Source organism: Ceratotherium simum, chromosome 3, assembly GCF_057802395.1.
Source record: "Ceratotherium simum simum isolate JZ-2026a chromosome 3, ASM5780239v1, whole genome shotgun sequence".
Lineage (NCBI taxonomy): Eukaryota > Metazoa > Chordata > Mammalia > Perissodactyla > Rhinocerotidae > Ceratotherium > Ceratotherium simum.
The window spans coordinates 72,981,763-72,996,396 of record NC_141902.1 but is presented as its reverse complement, the minus strand read 5'-3'; the positions used below and the strand labels follow the sequence as shown (position 1 = coordinate 72,996,396).

Sequence of the window (14,634 nt, the reverse complement as noted above, 5' to 3'; positions counted from 1 at the left end):
CTGAGTGCCCACTTGATGTTTGTGATCTTTATTTTAAAGTGAAACTAGTCATCCCAGCCGAACGATTACCTCAGCAACATTCAGGTGCTTAGATGCAGGGCCAGAAAAGGTAGAGCAGGCCAAGTTTATTGACAGAGCTTTGAATTTAAGAGCAGAAATAGGAGGGAACTGATGTGGGAAGTTAGCAAAAGGGAGAGGCCGAGGAATCAGAGGTGTCAGGGGGATCCGTTTAGGTGGTAATCTGGAGTAAATGCCCAGAAGTGTCAGAAGTGTCAGAGAGAGACACTGAGATGAGGAATTCAAGGTGCAGTTACAGAGGTCAACTTTGGGTGTAACAAGCCGAACTGTCAGATCCCAGGGAATGCTGAGAGGGCTGATGGGGTAAGGGGGAGAGGAAGCAAGGAGTCAGGAGCCAAAGGTATTGAAGAATGAGAAGGGGTGACTGAGGAGCTGAGGGTGGCATCTATGAGGAGAGGTGGGAGGTGGAGAGATGGAGGCTGGAGCATCACAGGGAGGAGACACTGAAGGAGGAGAGAACAGATGTGAGTTAGAAGTGGCAGCTGGGCACAAGGAAGGCACCAATGCCACCTCCATGCATGGAAATATGAGGGGGAAGAGAAAACAATGCCTTTTGGTGAAAGAATTCAGGAGAATTTGGGTTCAGTAAGGCAACATGAAAAGGGAGCAGAGCTCGAGTGGCTGGCAGGGCTCCTTCCCTGGAAAGACTGGGGAGGAGGCTCCTCTGGAGCATAGAGTCAGTGCACACAGAGGATCCTGTGACGTTCGCCAAGATTAGATTTTAAAACAAAAATGGGGCTTTGTGTCACCTTTGCTGTCAAGGAATTCAAAGATGGCTCATGAATCCAAAGGGCATAGTCTCGTAAACTCTCTCTCGACCTTTCAGGAGGGAAACAGGTTGCCATTTTGCAAATACAGATTCTAAACTGTAGAAAGGGCACAGCCACCCTGAGGGTGCCAGGAAAGAAATGGGACTAGAAAGGTCTCCTACTTTCCTGGGGATCTTAAACCTTTTGAAATCAGACGTTTTGTACAGCTACCACTTCTGAGCAGGGTCTACAGTAAACATCTTCATCTCAAGGCATCAAGCACAGTAGACCGAGAACTGAAGAAGAGGTCCGTTGTCTGGGGCACAGCCATGGTACTGACCAAGCACAGCAGACGAGACCTGAGCTGAAGCACAGCGCTCCCTCCTGTTCTTTGCTCTCGTTATCCTTGCCTCATGCGTCGAGTTCCACAAAAGAATAGCATTTAATAAACGTTGATGGAACCCCCAGAGTTCTGCGGGGTGCGCAGGGCTGAGTGTATCGACGACCACACTTTTGTGTAATTGACGGAAATAGCATGCATCACCTTCAAAACTGAAGATTATTCTAGGCTGTTAACTATGTAAAATATTATTTTAAAAAAGCACTTACAACCTTCTGCAAGTCAAATTTCTGGACTTTTAATTGATGACTTAAAAACTCTAGAGAAAAACATAAATGGATAAAATGCAATTTTACATAATGTAAACTACTGAAAAACTAATTGACTAACAAATTCTAAGACATTTTGTCAGGGGATAGTTTTTTTTTTTTTTTAATACATAAAATGTTTCCTTACAAACTGTCTGCCTTTTCCCAGGAAAAGAATATATTCAGAGAGTATACAATTTAAATGCTGATTATTTTAACATGAAAAGTGATAACATGAAGAAAAAGTGTGGATAGCCTCAGGAAAGTGACAGTTAATCAGCACAAGCCAATTGGGGTAGAATACTGCATTTGTGTCTTTTCTTACAGAGCATAGTAAGACATGTTTTGAAATACACATATTTTCCTGTAGAAGAGTCTTGGGTAAGTTATCTTGTATTTGCCACGATTGCCCAGCATTCACCTGAATAAGAATGGGGTGCCAAAGGTCTCCTTCCAGAGCGCCCCATGGTAAGCACCTTTTCTTCTCCAAGAGTGGTCTTGGGGGAGTTTTCTACTGATGTTGGTGATGGGTCAAGTTTCCCTTAGTCTTCACATGATGTATATGTATTAATTCCATCCTATCACGACATGAGCAACAAGGAGGTAACACATCCCAACCGTGCAGGAGACGACCATCATGGGGAATCCCAACCTGAAACACAAAGAGAAGTGCATTGTGGGGTCTGGTGTCTGGTGAGTATTGTAAGATCTGAACTCATTATAATATTATGTTATTGCAAAAGAATATGGCCTTGGGAGCTATATATTTCCACAATGTTAATTACCTCTTATTATTAGAAATCAAAAAGTTGGTTTTAGCCTAGATGATCTGGAGGCATGCCTCCATTAGATATCCCCCATGGTATGCCATTTTATTTGAGACCTGCTTAAAGTTTTTGAAAAATTTTAATTGACGTTTTAGAGTCTCAATTTGCTCATCCATAACATTAGAAGGGTGGTCTTGATGATGACACTTACACTGTCAATGTCATGTAACTGGGCCATTACTTAAATTTCTGGATGATTCCTATGACTGCATGATCTTCCAATTGTCCTTCCAGGAGAACTGGTTTCCCAGAAAGGTCATATTCCCCTAGGCCCCTGACGTTCCTCACACTTACATCTTGGGAGAGCTTGAGAGGTAGGATTAGAAAATAATCTCTTGTCTAAGGAAAAGAAGAGGGAAGAACAAGATTTTCTTCTGTATTCAGTGAGGTGCAAGATGTGTGGATAGGTACACACAAATACAAAAGAAGTCAGGAGAAGATGAAAATCTCCCTCATTATATGCTTCCCATAATGTACTTGTGTTTCCACAACTTCCTATGCTAACCAACAAATCCCAGTAGATTCCCACTGGCATTTGGAATTCATGCTTTGAAGCCATTGCTTAGTGCTGCATTGTCACTGAGACAGGTCCCTGCAAAGGTTATAGGTTTTGTTCCAAAAGGCTTAAAAATTCAGTGGTGGGAGCCTAGTGTGTGATAATGATAATAATAAGGATTATGACATTCTTCCCATGGCCATGGACGTGGGGAGTAGCTACTCAGGAGAAAGAGCTACAGCAAGGTTCTCTCTACAAGCTGTAATTTAAACACAAAAACTGCATCCAAGAGTGAAACAGCTCCTTAATTCTAGAGCAGAATTGGACATTTCAAGAAGGTAAAGCAAAAAACAAAGCACAATAGATTTCAGTAAAACTATGTAAATTTCTTGAGCTTGGTAAACTTTGTTTTGTTTTGTTTTTTAAAATAGCTGAACACGTTTGAAACTTGTCAGCCCTGATCACTGAATTCTGGAAAAATACAACCCACGGACAGTTTCTGGTCAACTCTAGGCATCAAAGACATCACGGCAAGCCTTCATTTGAACGCAAAGCCTTCCTTGCACTATGACAGATTACGTAGAATGAGTTGGTGTCAGGTAAGATGCTGAATACCTCAACCTGGGTGCTGCAATACCTGGCCGTGTTTCAGAAGCAAATCTGCCTTGCCAAGGGATGGATCCCACAAAAAGCAGAACTTGCTCTTGGGGAGCCCAAGCCCAGAGAAAGTTCCTCATAGATGGTTCTGCCATGCTCCCCAGTGAGAGCTGCTGGCATCTCAGGGATGGCACCATCCCTGAGAAGAAGCATCACCTGAGACTGGTGCAAGCCTTCAGACTTCATCAGAAACACGACTGCTCACTCAGTGTCGAGACACTGAAGATCTTCACACAGATGACCTCATCAACTGCTCATAGCACCTTTTGAGATTGGTATCATCACACCCAGTGTATAGATGGGATTTGGAGGAGTAAGCAGATTTGTCCAGGTTACTCAGCTAACTTGCTATGGTGCAGAAATTCAAACCCTATCAGTCTAACTCTAGAGAACACACTCTTAATCACTACATGTACTGCTTCCCTAGGGGTATGAGTAAGTCATACAATGATGATACGCCACTCAAAAATAAGTAATTTACTGAACATCTGCTGTATTCCAAAGACCACAGAGACACAGAAATAGATGTTATCTATCATTTCCCAAACACAATAAGGCAGGTCATATTATCCCTATTTAAGAAACTGAGGCCTCAATATATTAGGGAATTTGATAAAGTCTGCCACCACTAAGAGGCAGAGATGACGTTTTGGCATATTTTCCTGGCTTCAAAACCCACATGCATTCCCCTACTAGACAGGCACCCTGACACAATAGTTCAAGGCTCTGCTCTTGTCCAGCTACATGATCTTGGGAAAGTATTAAACATCTCCATGACCCAATTTCTTCATCTGTAAAATGGGAGTAATAACAATACCTACTTACTAAGGTTGTCATGAGAATTACATGAGTTCATCCCTATAAATCCCTTAGACCAGTGTCTGGACTCATAATGAGCACTCAGCAAATGTTAGCCACCAGCCGGTGCTCCTCAAAGCAGGCACCTGCCCCTGAGTACATGCTGACTGGGATTAGAAAGTGCACAAAACCAAAGGGTAAAGCACGGAGTGACTCCTTGGAGCATGAGTTTTGTTTGATGGTAAGAAATTTAACCACACACTTGAGGGTATATTGGAAAAGAAAATATACCTGTTTTACAAACACAAAACTATAGATCAGGCTTTTGGTTCTGAAGCAAGATGGAGTGGATGCATTTCTTCCTATCCCTCCCACTAAGCCTAGCTAAAGAGCCTGGGCATTACATACAAACAAACATAAGAGACTCTGAAGGTGAAGAGAAGAAAGCAGGCCAGCTGGAGACTTTGATCCTGAAGAATGGCATAGCAATGAGTTTCCTTTTTGTTTCCTCATATATCCCAGACTAAGTACTGGGAAGCTGACAACTGGGAAACATTAATGGATGGTAGAAAAAAAAGTCCCAGAGAAGTCTGCTCTCTTTAGCCAAAGGATGAGGAAAGGAGCAGCATAGCAAGACAGAAAACTTTTACATAACTGCCCTATTCCATCCAAACACCATAGAAAAAAAAACTTATAGCCCACCCCCAACCCCACTGGCAAAGGCCCAGTAGGGAGTCAGAACTTCCACCCTTACCAGGATATAACAAGGCACTCTTCCTATGGTGTCAGTGGAGACCACACAGGGATCCTGGACTTTCACCCGGTCTGGAGCTAAGAGGCCCTCTCTCCTCTCGTTGGGGTGGTTTCAGAGAGACCCAGTGGTAAGCCGAGACTTTCACCACCTTCCAGCAGCAATAAGACCTCACTCCCACAAAGTCAGCAAGTTGTTGGTGGTCACATGGGGAGGAAAATGAGGCACCCGTCCACACACCAGCCAGGTGGTAACAGGACAGACCTAGTGGGGAGCCGAACTCCCAACCCCACTCAGCAGTAAAGAGGCTCCCCTCCCCCACTGGAGTGTTAACAGGGCTTGAGTGAGAAACCTGGACTTCCACCTCCACCTGGGGGTAATGAGGTGACACCTGCTTACCCCCACCAGTGTGGGGTTAGAGGAGGCATGCTAAAGCAGAAGATTTAAACAACATACAGAATCTCATAACACAATGCCCAAAATGCCCAGGATATAATAGAAAATCACTCATCATCCTAAGAACCAGGAATGTTTCAACTTGCACGAGAAAAGGCAACCAGCGGATGTCAACACTGAGATGAAACAGATGTTGAAATTACCTGACAAAGACTTCAAAGCAGCTATCATAAAAATTCTTCAACAAGCAATTACAAACACACTTGAAACAAATGAAAAACAGAAAGTCTCAGAAAAGAAATACACATAAAGGAGAACCAAACAGCAATTTTAGAACTGAAAATGTAACAACTGAAATAAAAGTCTAACTGGATGGGCACAATAACAGACTGGAAAGTACAAAGGAAAAAGTCAGTGAACATGAAGATACAATAGAAATCACCGATCTGAACAACAGAGAAAAAATAGAAAAAAAATGAACAAAGTCTCAGAGACTTGTAGGACATGAACAAAAGATCTACCATTTATGTCATTGGTGCCCCAGAAAGAGAGTAGGGATGAAAAAATATTCAAATACATAATAGCTGAACATCTGGTAAATGATATAAACCTACAGATTTAAGAAACTGAGAAAACCCTCAAAAGGATAGACCCCCCAAAATCTATGCTAAGGCACAACATTATCAGCTCTTGAAAACTAAAGAAAAGAAAAATTCTTGAAAGTAATGAGAGATAAACGACAATTCACCTATAGGGAAAAACAGCAATTTTCTCCTCAGAAACCACGGAGGCCAGAAGGAAGTAGCATAACATTTTTCAACTGCTGAAAGAGAAGAATAACCAACCTAGATCTCTATATCCATCAAAAATAACCTTCAGGACTGAAGGGGAAATCACGATATTCTCTGGTGAAGACAAACTAATGGAGCAGCAGACTTACCCTAAAAGAACTGCTAAAAGAAGGTCTTCAGAGAGGAAATGATAAAAGAAGGAATCTTGAAGCATCAGGAAGAAAGAAAGAACAAAAGAAAAGGCAAAAATATGGTTAAATACAATAAACTTTCTTTCTCTCCTTGCATTTTTAAATTATGTTTGATGGTTGAAGCAAAAATTATAACATTGATGTGATTCTCAAAGAATGTAGAGGAATATTTAAGACAATTATATTGTAAACTGGTAAGCACAAACAGACTTAAAGGGAAGCAAGGTTTCTACATTTGACTTGAACTAGTAAAATGTCAGTAAACTGTATTAAATTATGTATTTATAATATAATAACTAGAGCAAACACCAAAAAATCTATACAAGGAAGTATATTCAAAAACACAGATATACCAAAATGGAATTCTGAGAAGTGATCAAGTAACCCACAGAAGGCATAAAGAAGAAACAGAGAAACTAGAAAGAGAGGTAATCAACAGAAAACAAAAATAAAATAGCAGATATAAGATATCAAGAAAAGTAAGAGAGACAGAAAGTGGCAGAGAGAGAGAAAGACAGGAGAGCGAGACAGAGACTGAGAGAGAGAGAGAGAAGGAATTTATTTTAAACGTCAGCTCTAGTACTTTAGATTCCAGCCTCATCCTCCACTAGTTGGGTCATGATATGCCAACAAAGAATAATAAAAAGATATTTGCATGTACTGTAAGATCCCTGAAAAAGCCCTTAACCCATAAAGATGCACACAGTACGGATTCCATGAATGAAAAATGTGTTTTTACAATCAAAAGAGAATTCATCCAGGTAAACTGCCCCTTTTTATAGACCAGAAGCCAACAAACTACAGCCCCTAAGCCAAAGGCTGTTTTTATATATGAAGTTTTATTGGAACACAGCCACTCGCATACATTTACTTATGGTCTTTGGCTGCTCTAGAGCTACCAACAGGAGAGTTGAGTAGTTGCAACAGAGACCATGTGGTCCACAAAGCCTGAAAGATTTACTTCTGCTCCTTTACAGAAGATGTTTGCCACCCCTTGTTATGGAGAAAAGCATCCAGTCCTCCAGTGTGGAAGGCGAAGAAACGTGTCAATTTCTTATCAGCTCCCACTCAAAATGCAAGGAAGTCCCAGACCACCAGCCAACAGAAATATATACTGTGAGCCTCTATGTAATTTCAAATTTTATACTACCATATCTTTGAAAAAGTAAAAGACAACAGGTGAAAGAAAGTTTAATAATATATTTTATTTAACCCAACATATCCAAAACATTATTTTAACATATAATCAACATAAAATTTTAATGAAATATATTACATTCGTTTTTTATACTAAATCTCCAAAATGTAGTATGGGTTTTCTCCTCACAGCACACCTCACATGGACTTGCCATGTTTCAAGGCTCAATAGCTTGAATAGGCTGGCGGGTGTCATAATATCCAGTGCAGCTCTAGGAGGCCCACAACTTGCAGCTGAAAGTACCTGAAAAGGCAGGTTTATGGCTGTGAGTTGATGCAGGGACTGCTGGCTCCGGATGGAGCTTTGGAAGGGGATCTGCTGGAGTGAGGCCCTTTCGGAGAAAGCACGTTGAGACAGGTCTGCAGGGGCTCTGCCACCCTCAGGACACATCTCCACCAGGCAACCAAGCTCATCAGGGCAGCCTTTTCCTCATACATTTTGGAAGTCACATACACACAAAAAGAATCCTCCAATGTTAGGGTCAAGACAAGTGATGAAGCTGTTTATTGGGCAATTTGATGGCAGCACTGCCAATAGTTGCCACACACCTGAGTACCTGATGAGTAAAGACCAGGATGGGGCAGCTTTTCCCAGCAGAACTAAGGTTGGCGTGTTCCTTCTTGGGGCAAGCCCTTGCTGCTTCTTCCTGTGGGAGTGTGGTTAGCTTTACTGTGTTTCAGTGCTTCACTCACTGCCCAGCCAGGAGTCTGCTGGAAGGACATTATTTGAAGAGAGGACAGTAATGACTTCCTGTCACTGCCAGCAGGACTCCGAATACACACATTTATGCTCCACGTTTACCAGGAGCCATTCCATTTCCCAGAAGATCCATTTGTCTTGCTCTCCAAGCCTCTCAGCAAAGCAATAACTTCACCAAAAGGCCAAGGGAGAGCATATTTGCTCAACATCCAGCATCACATTATGCTTTCATTTCCCTCTGGGATTATTTTCAATCCATTCTGGCTCCAAACATCACATTCTGTTACAGAAGACAAAAACACTTGAATGTCAAAGCACAAATAAGATGCAAAATGTCAGATGGGCGCCCATACAAACCCCGCATTAGATGGATTCAGTTTTAGGTTAAAAACATGCCTGTGATGACACAGAGTACTCCAACGAACCAAGACTTCCAGATTACTGGGAAATGAGCTGCCCTGGAACCCTGCCATTTCCAGTGGAGGTCAGCAGGATGCTGAGAGCAGTGCCCTGCACCCTGACAAGAGACCTGGTTTTCAAAAAGAAATGTTTGCTAATGAAGTCTCCTACTTGAGCTCTAGACTGAAACCATTCTTCCCATTTATTTTTCCTTTCCAAAAGGCTTTATAACACACTATGACTATAGTCCTTAATCAAAAAGCAACTTCACTGTTGCCTTTCCGTAAAAGCAATGAAGCACAGCTTCTGCTTCTACAGGCCCATGGAGGTGCACACAGCTCACACAGCTTGCCCCACCTTTGGTAGACAATGGACTCTTGAGAGCTGTACTCTTCAGCCCCTTGGCCTGTTGGGGGCCCCAGGACAGGGATCACTTTCTTATCCTCAGCCCCAATTTGGAATTTGAAGAGCCTCATGCCTCATCTCCTGGGTCTCCCAGGGTGACAATTAGCTAACCCTCTTCCTGAAGAAAGGCTGAGGAAGTTTCCTGTCTCTTAGAAATAAAGCCCCATCATTGTGTTTCCCACAGAAAGAGGGGTTCTAGGTGGGGGAGATGGTGGTGAACCGGAGGGAGGGCTACAGAAGAGAGAAGGCACATCTGAGGGGTAGGGGGCCTTGCAGTGTGTGCAGTGCCCTCTCCATCACATTGCCCTGGTGCCAGCTGCCAGCAGTAGAGTTCACAAGGCTAAGGACTGGGGAGGGTGACAGAGAAACAGTACAGAAAGCATGGCAAGGAGCAATGCATCAAAGTGAAGAGGCATAGGAAAAGCCACGAGGATGAATTCTAATAATTTGCTTTTGTTCCACCAAAACAGACTCCAGTTTGGGTGGTTTCTTTCTCATGCATTCAACCTTATGAAATGTATCTACCATCTTTAGCAAACAAAAGAGAAAGAATTCAAGAAAATCATGTCTCAGTCTTTCTCTTTGTGAGAAAAGGCATTTTCATTGCACACTTTGTGCCCCCCTCAGCCAGCTCCCTCTGTGAGGTGCCCCCACCACGCCTGGTCTCTTGACCAGCACCAGTGCTCTCAGCCATCCGTAGGGCTGGGATTCTCACCTCTCCCTCTGTCAGACCTGCAATCAGCCAGCCTCTCGCTTCTTCAAACTTCTCTCCATGTTGTAGAAGCCCTTTTACCCTGAGCGCCACCACTGACGACGAGTGGAGAGCCAGACAGCCCTGTGGACATTTGGCATCACATGGAGACTCACTATAAGGTTCTGTCCAACACCTCTTCTGAAACTTCCTGGCTCCTTCTCCCATATTCAGAATACGACCTTCCTTCGGACTTTTTAAAGAACATTACGTTTATCCAAGTTGAGCAGTGGCAATGTTCCTCATCTCTACCCAGCAAGCCTTTGTCTTCCTTTCTTTCTTCCCTCTTTTGAGTGTTGAACTCAAACTCTGGACTGCATCTCTTTGCCTCTCCTCTAAGAACTTTCTCCATCAAGTGTCTTCTTCTCCCGTACTTTTCATGTGTCCTTTTTTGACTGGCATCTTCTAGTGGCCTATAAACATCTCCAGAGCTTCCTTTATCACAGTAAATTGTCCTCCTCTCCACTCCAAACCCTCTTAAATTACTCAATGCCTTTGTCATTTACATTGCACTCTGTGTTGGATAACATGTTGATCATATAAAGAAAAATAACATGCAGTCCCTATCTACAAGTAGCCCACAGTCAAAAGGGCAGATAGAAAGTCGAATTTGCAATACAATATAGCAAGTATTATGCAGAGGCGTGTACTCAGTACTCTGCAGGGAAGCACCAAAAGCAATTCCTCCACCGGGCGGCAGCCGCCCCGTGAGTTTGGTGTTCAGCAGTGAGTAGGAATTTAGCAGGCAAAGAAGAATGGGCATGGGGAGTCTCAAAGAGAATACCCATTTGTTCCTCTACTTCCTACAATAACTTTGAGAACATATATTTTTCCAGAAAAACATTCATTTTATAAAAATTCTAATTTTTATTAGACATATATATAATATTCTAATATAACTTTAACCTTTACCTCTGCTGCTGTGTTCCTTTTCTAATATCTAATTTTGTTAATGTTTGCTTTTTCATTCTTTCTTGATCGATGCCAAGGCTTAATCTATAATACCAATAGTGTTTACCAAAAAAAAAAAAAAAAAAAAAAAAAAAAAATCATCTCTTGACATACCAGGTCTACCATTTTTCGTCTTCTAATTCACTAAGTTTGACTTTACATTGTTGGTTCTTTCCTGTGTTATTTCATTCATAATTATTTTTCCTCAATTTAAAAACAATTAAAATAACTAAGGCTGACTAAAGCGAGAGTTGACTCCCAATTTCCGAGTTGCTTTCTTCTTTGGAGCAGAATAAGCTGTTGGTGTACTATGGGGGTGGGTAGAGCAAAGCCTGGTGGTGTGAATTGAATTTGCTGTGTAACTTCAACAAGCGGCCAACTTCCCTGAGCCTAATATTCCTATCAAATAATATTTTCTGCAAAGAAATTTAAAATATAGTGCATAAAGCAGCTATTAAAAGGTCTAGTACTTTATAAATGCTCTCGAAATGGTGTACATTTCATATTATCATTGTTTTTGTTACTACTACTGCAAATTCTATTAGTACCACAATTACTATTCTACTGTTATTATTATTACTTCCTTTGATTTATTTTTTGGGAAGTGCATCACTTTTTTTTTCTCTTATTTTTAATTTGCAATTAATGTATTGTGGTCAGAGACTATGGCTTGAAAATATCCAGTTATTAAATCATTGAGATTGTCGTCACAGCGTAATATATGATGAGTTTTTGTAGCTGTTTTGTAAACTCTTGAAAAGAAGGCATATTCTCCATGGAAGATATCTCATACTTCAGTTCTCAGAAATGGATAGTATCATATGAAAGTCTTCATCACCAATGAAGTTTACGTTAACTTCTCATTTTATTTCTGACTGAATTTATTTTATACATTTTGATGCGATATTTTTAGCAATTAAAAACGATTATATTGATTGTTGCATTGAATTTTTAACATGACTTCTATATTCCATATTATATTTGTTTTGTTTCTACCTTTATCTTTTCAATTGTATTAGCCAGACTTATTTTATTCATAGTTTTATTTTTAACCTTTCTATATGACTCTGATCTCTGTTTTTAAAGCAGAAATCTAGCTAGAAATGGATTTTTATTCACTATTTCTGATTCTTCACTTTTAAGGCTACGTCTGGCTTTCCTTATACAATCTTCGCTTATGCTTTGTGTTTTCACATTTTTCCTTTGTTTCCTTTCTTTTGTTTATTCACTTATACTTTTAGCTATATAAATTCTGTTGACTTGCCTTTATCAATACAGTCATTTAAAATTTTTAATTCTATTAATAGTTCAAATGTTTAATAATAAAAATAAATCTGTATGCCTCAAATACAAAAGCTAAATAGATAAACCAATATCCTTTGACCCTCCTATGCAAGACAAAGAAAACAGGAAGTTTTAATTTATCTCAATAACACCTCAGCACATTCTGTGGTCTTCATTAATTCAATATGAGATTGTAGACTCAGGTTATATTTGTTAAACTCTTATTATTTACAATATATATCTTCTGTTTAGATACATTTTGATTATCTAATTTAGTTTGATTTAATAGTCTATTTATAAACATTAATTATCTTATTTCTATAAGTACGTGTTTAATTGATCTTAGTGTTTATGACTGATCATTTTCTCACTACAAATTGCACAGCTTGAGTCCTTAATTCTGGAATACATATTTAAGTAATCACTTCCAGGAAATGATAGCAGTGGTGTTTTTCTGGAATCGTTACTCACCTGATATATTGATGATGAGGAGGAAAAGGATGACAAGCTGATAATTATAATAACAGCAGATGACATCTGTGACTGATAATGTATCAGGCAGATAGGTTTACATGTATTAGCTCAGTTAATCCTCACAAAATACTACGAGATAGGTAGTATTATTCTCTCACTTTTAAAGATAACAAAACTAAGGCCCAGAGAGGTTACATAACTACCTGAGGTTACACAGCTGGTTAGGAACCGAGCCAGTGTTCTGTAACTTTACAGAAAGTTTTCTGTAACTTTAATAAATAGATGGAACTTGATTGGATCTGAAACTAGGACCTGGGGATCACAGCCATTTCCTATCAAAACTTTGTCATTGGGCATTTAATAACGTCCAGGAGTTGGAGGTTCTCTTAATTTTGTTTCTCTTTGTACGTACAAGGTTCTTGGATTCTTGTAGAAACATGATCTTTCTTTGTTATCAAAAATACTGACAGGCTGTGTCATGGCATGAATATCATTCAATTAATTTTATCTGGGACATAGCGAGCATATTTTAATGTACATTCCAAAATCAGTTTTTGTGTTTGTTTTTTTAATACACAAGTATATTTTCTTCAATTGTGTTTTGATTATTGCTGCTGTTTATTTCCTGTTTAATTTGATCATCTTTTATCTAAGAAAGTCCACTCGGAGCTTGTTTCCCAATAGACAGGCTTATAGATTGTCACTGAACCCCTAAAATCTGCTTGACGAATGCTGGTGTGGTTCCATCTCCAGATGAAAACACAGAAGTCTCCCTGACGTGCCCAGCCAGGGCTCCCATTTAGTGCCTATTCGCAGACAAGATGAGATCTTTGCTGCCCACACAGGTCTGGCAGCAAGGAAGAGGGTCCATGTTCTAAACACAAATTCAAAGGCCCATGGATGAGGCCTACACATCCCCTCACACTCTGTGCCAGAACTTCCTGCCTTGCTTCCAGAGGGGACCCGGTCACCCAGCATCGTCGAGTGGGGACAGGTGTAGCCTCTGAACCATGACTCCCATGGCCTCTAGCACCGTGCCTTCATGCATGGTGGGTGGCTCCAGAGTTTTCTTGTCCAGACAGTCTCCACTTCTCTATCTTTGAGCAAACAGTTCTTCTGGCAAGAGATTCAGCCACTGAAGCACATATGGGACCAATTATGTTTCTCAATTGTTATGTCTTCTATTAGTCAGGGTTCTCTAGAGAAACAGAACCAGTAGGAGATACATATATTTATTTTTATATTTTTAAAATTTATCTATCAATTAATACATATATACATGGAGATTTATTAGGAGGAATTGGCTTACAGGATTATGGAAGCTAAGAAGTCCCAAAGTCTGCCATCTGGCAATTGGAGACCCAGGAAAGCTGGTGGTTTAATTCCAGTCTGATTCCAAAGGTCTGAGAACCAGAGGAGCTGATGGTGTAAATCCCAGTCCAAGGTCAGAAGAAGATGAGGTAAGATGTCCCAGCTCAAACAGGAATGCAGGAAGGGAAATCCTCCCTTCCTCCTCCATTTGTTCTATTCAGGCCCTCAACAGATTGCATGACGCCCACTCACATTGGAGAGGGCAATCTACTTTATGGAGTCTACCGATTCAAACGCTAATCTCAGCCAGAAACCCCCTCACAGACACACTCAGAAATAATGTTTAATCTGGTCATCCCATGGCCCAGTCAAGTTGACACATAAACTTAACCATCACATGAACTAAATTGTGTTCCTCAAAATTCATACTTTGAACCCTAACATCCAGTGCCTCAGAATGTGACTGTACTTGGAGATAGTGCATTTAAGGGGATAATTAAGTTAAAATGAGATAATTAGGGTGGGCCCTAAACCAGTCTGACTGGTCCTTATAAGAAGAGGAGATTAGGATACACAAAGAGACAGCAGGGATGTGCACCCAGAAGGAAGACCGTGTGAGGACACAAGGAGAAGACGGCCATATACCAGCCACGGAGAGAGGCTTCAGAAGAAATCAACCCTGCCAACACCTTGATCTCAGACTTCTAGCTTCCAGAACTGTGAGACAATAAATTTTTGCTGTTTAAGCCACCCAATCTGTGATACTTTGTTATGGCAACC

At 40.8% G+C, this 14,634-nt stretch overlaps 1 protein-coding gene across 2 annotated transcripts in view; it reads right to left on the bottom strand.

The window, feature by feature from the left end:
- Positions 1-1,440: 1,440 nt before the first annotated feature.
- OCA2 (OCA2 melanosomal transmembrane protein) overlaps positions 1,441-14,634 on the bottom strand; it is a 350,637-nt gene continuing 337,443 nt past the window's right edge. For both annotated transcript variants that reach the window (XM_004421907.3, XM_087428803.1), the window contains one exon: positions 1,441-2,127. In XM_004421907.3, the coding sequence (XP_004421964.2) occupies positions 2,043-2,127 (85 nt within the window). In that variant the 3' untranslated portion in view covers positions 1,441-2,042. The remainder of the gene's footprint in view (positions 2,128-14,634) is intronic.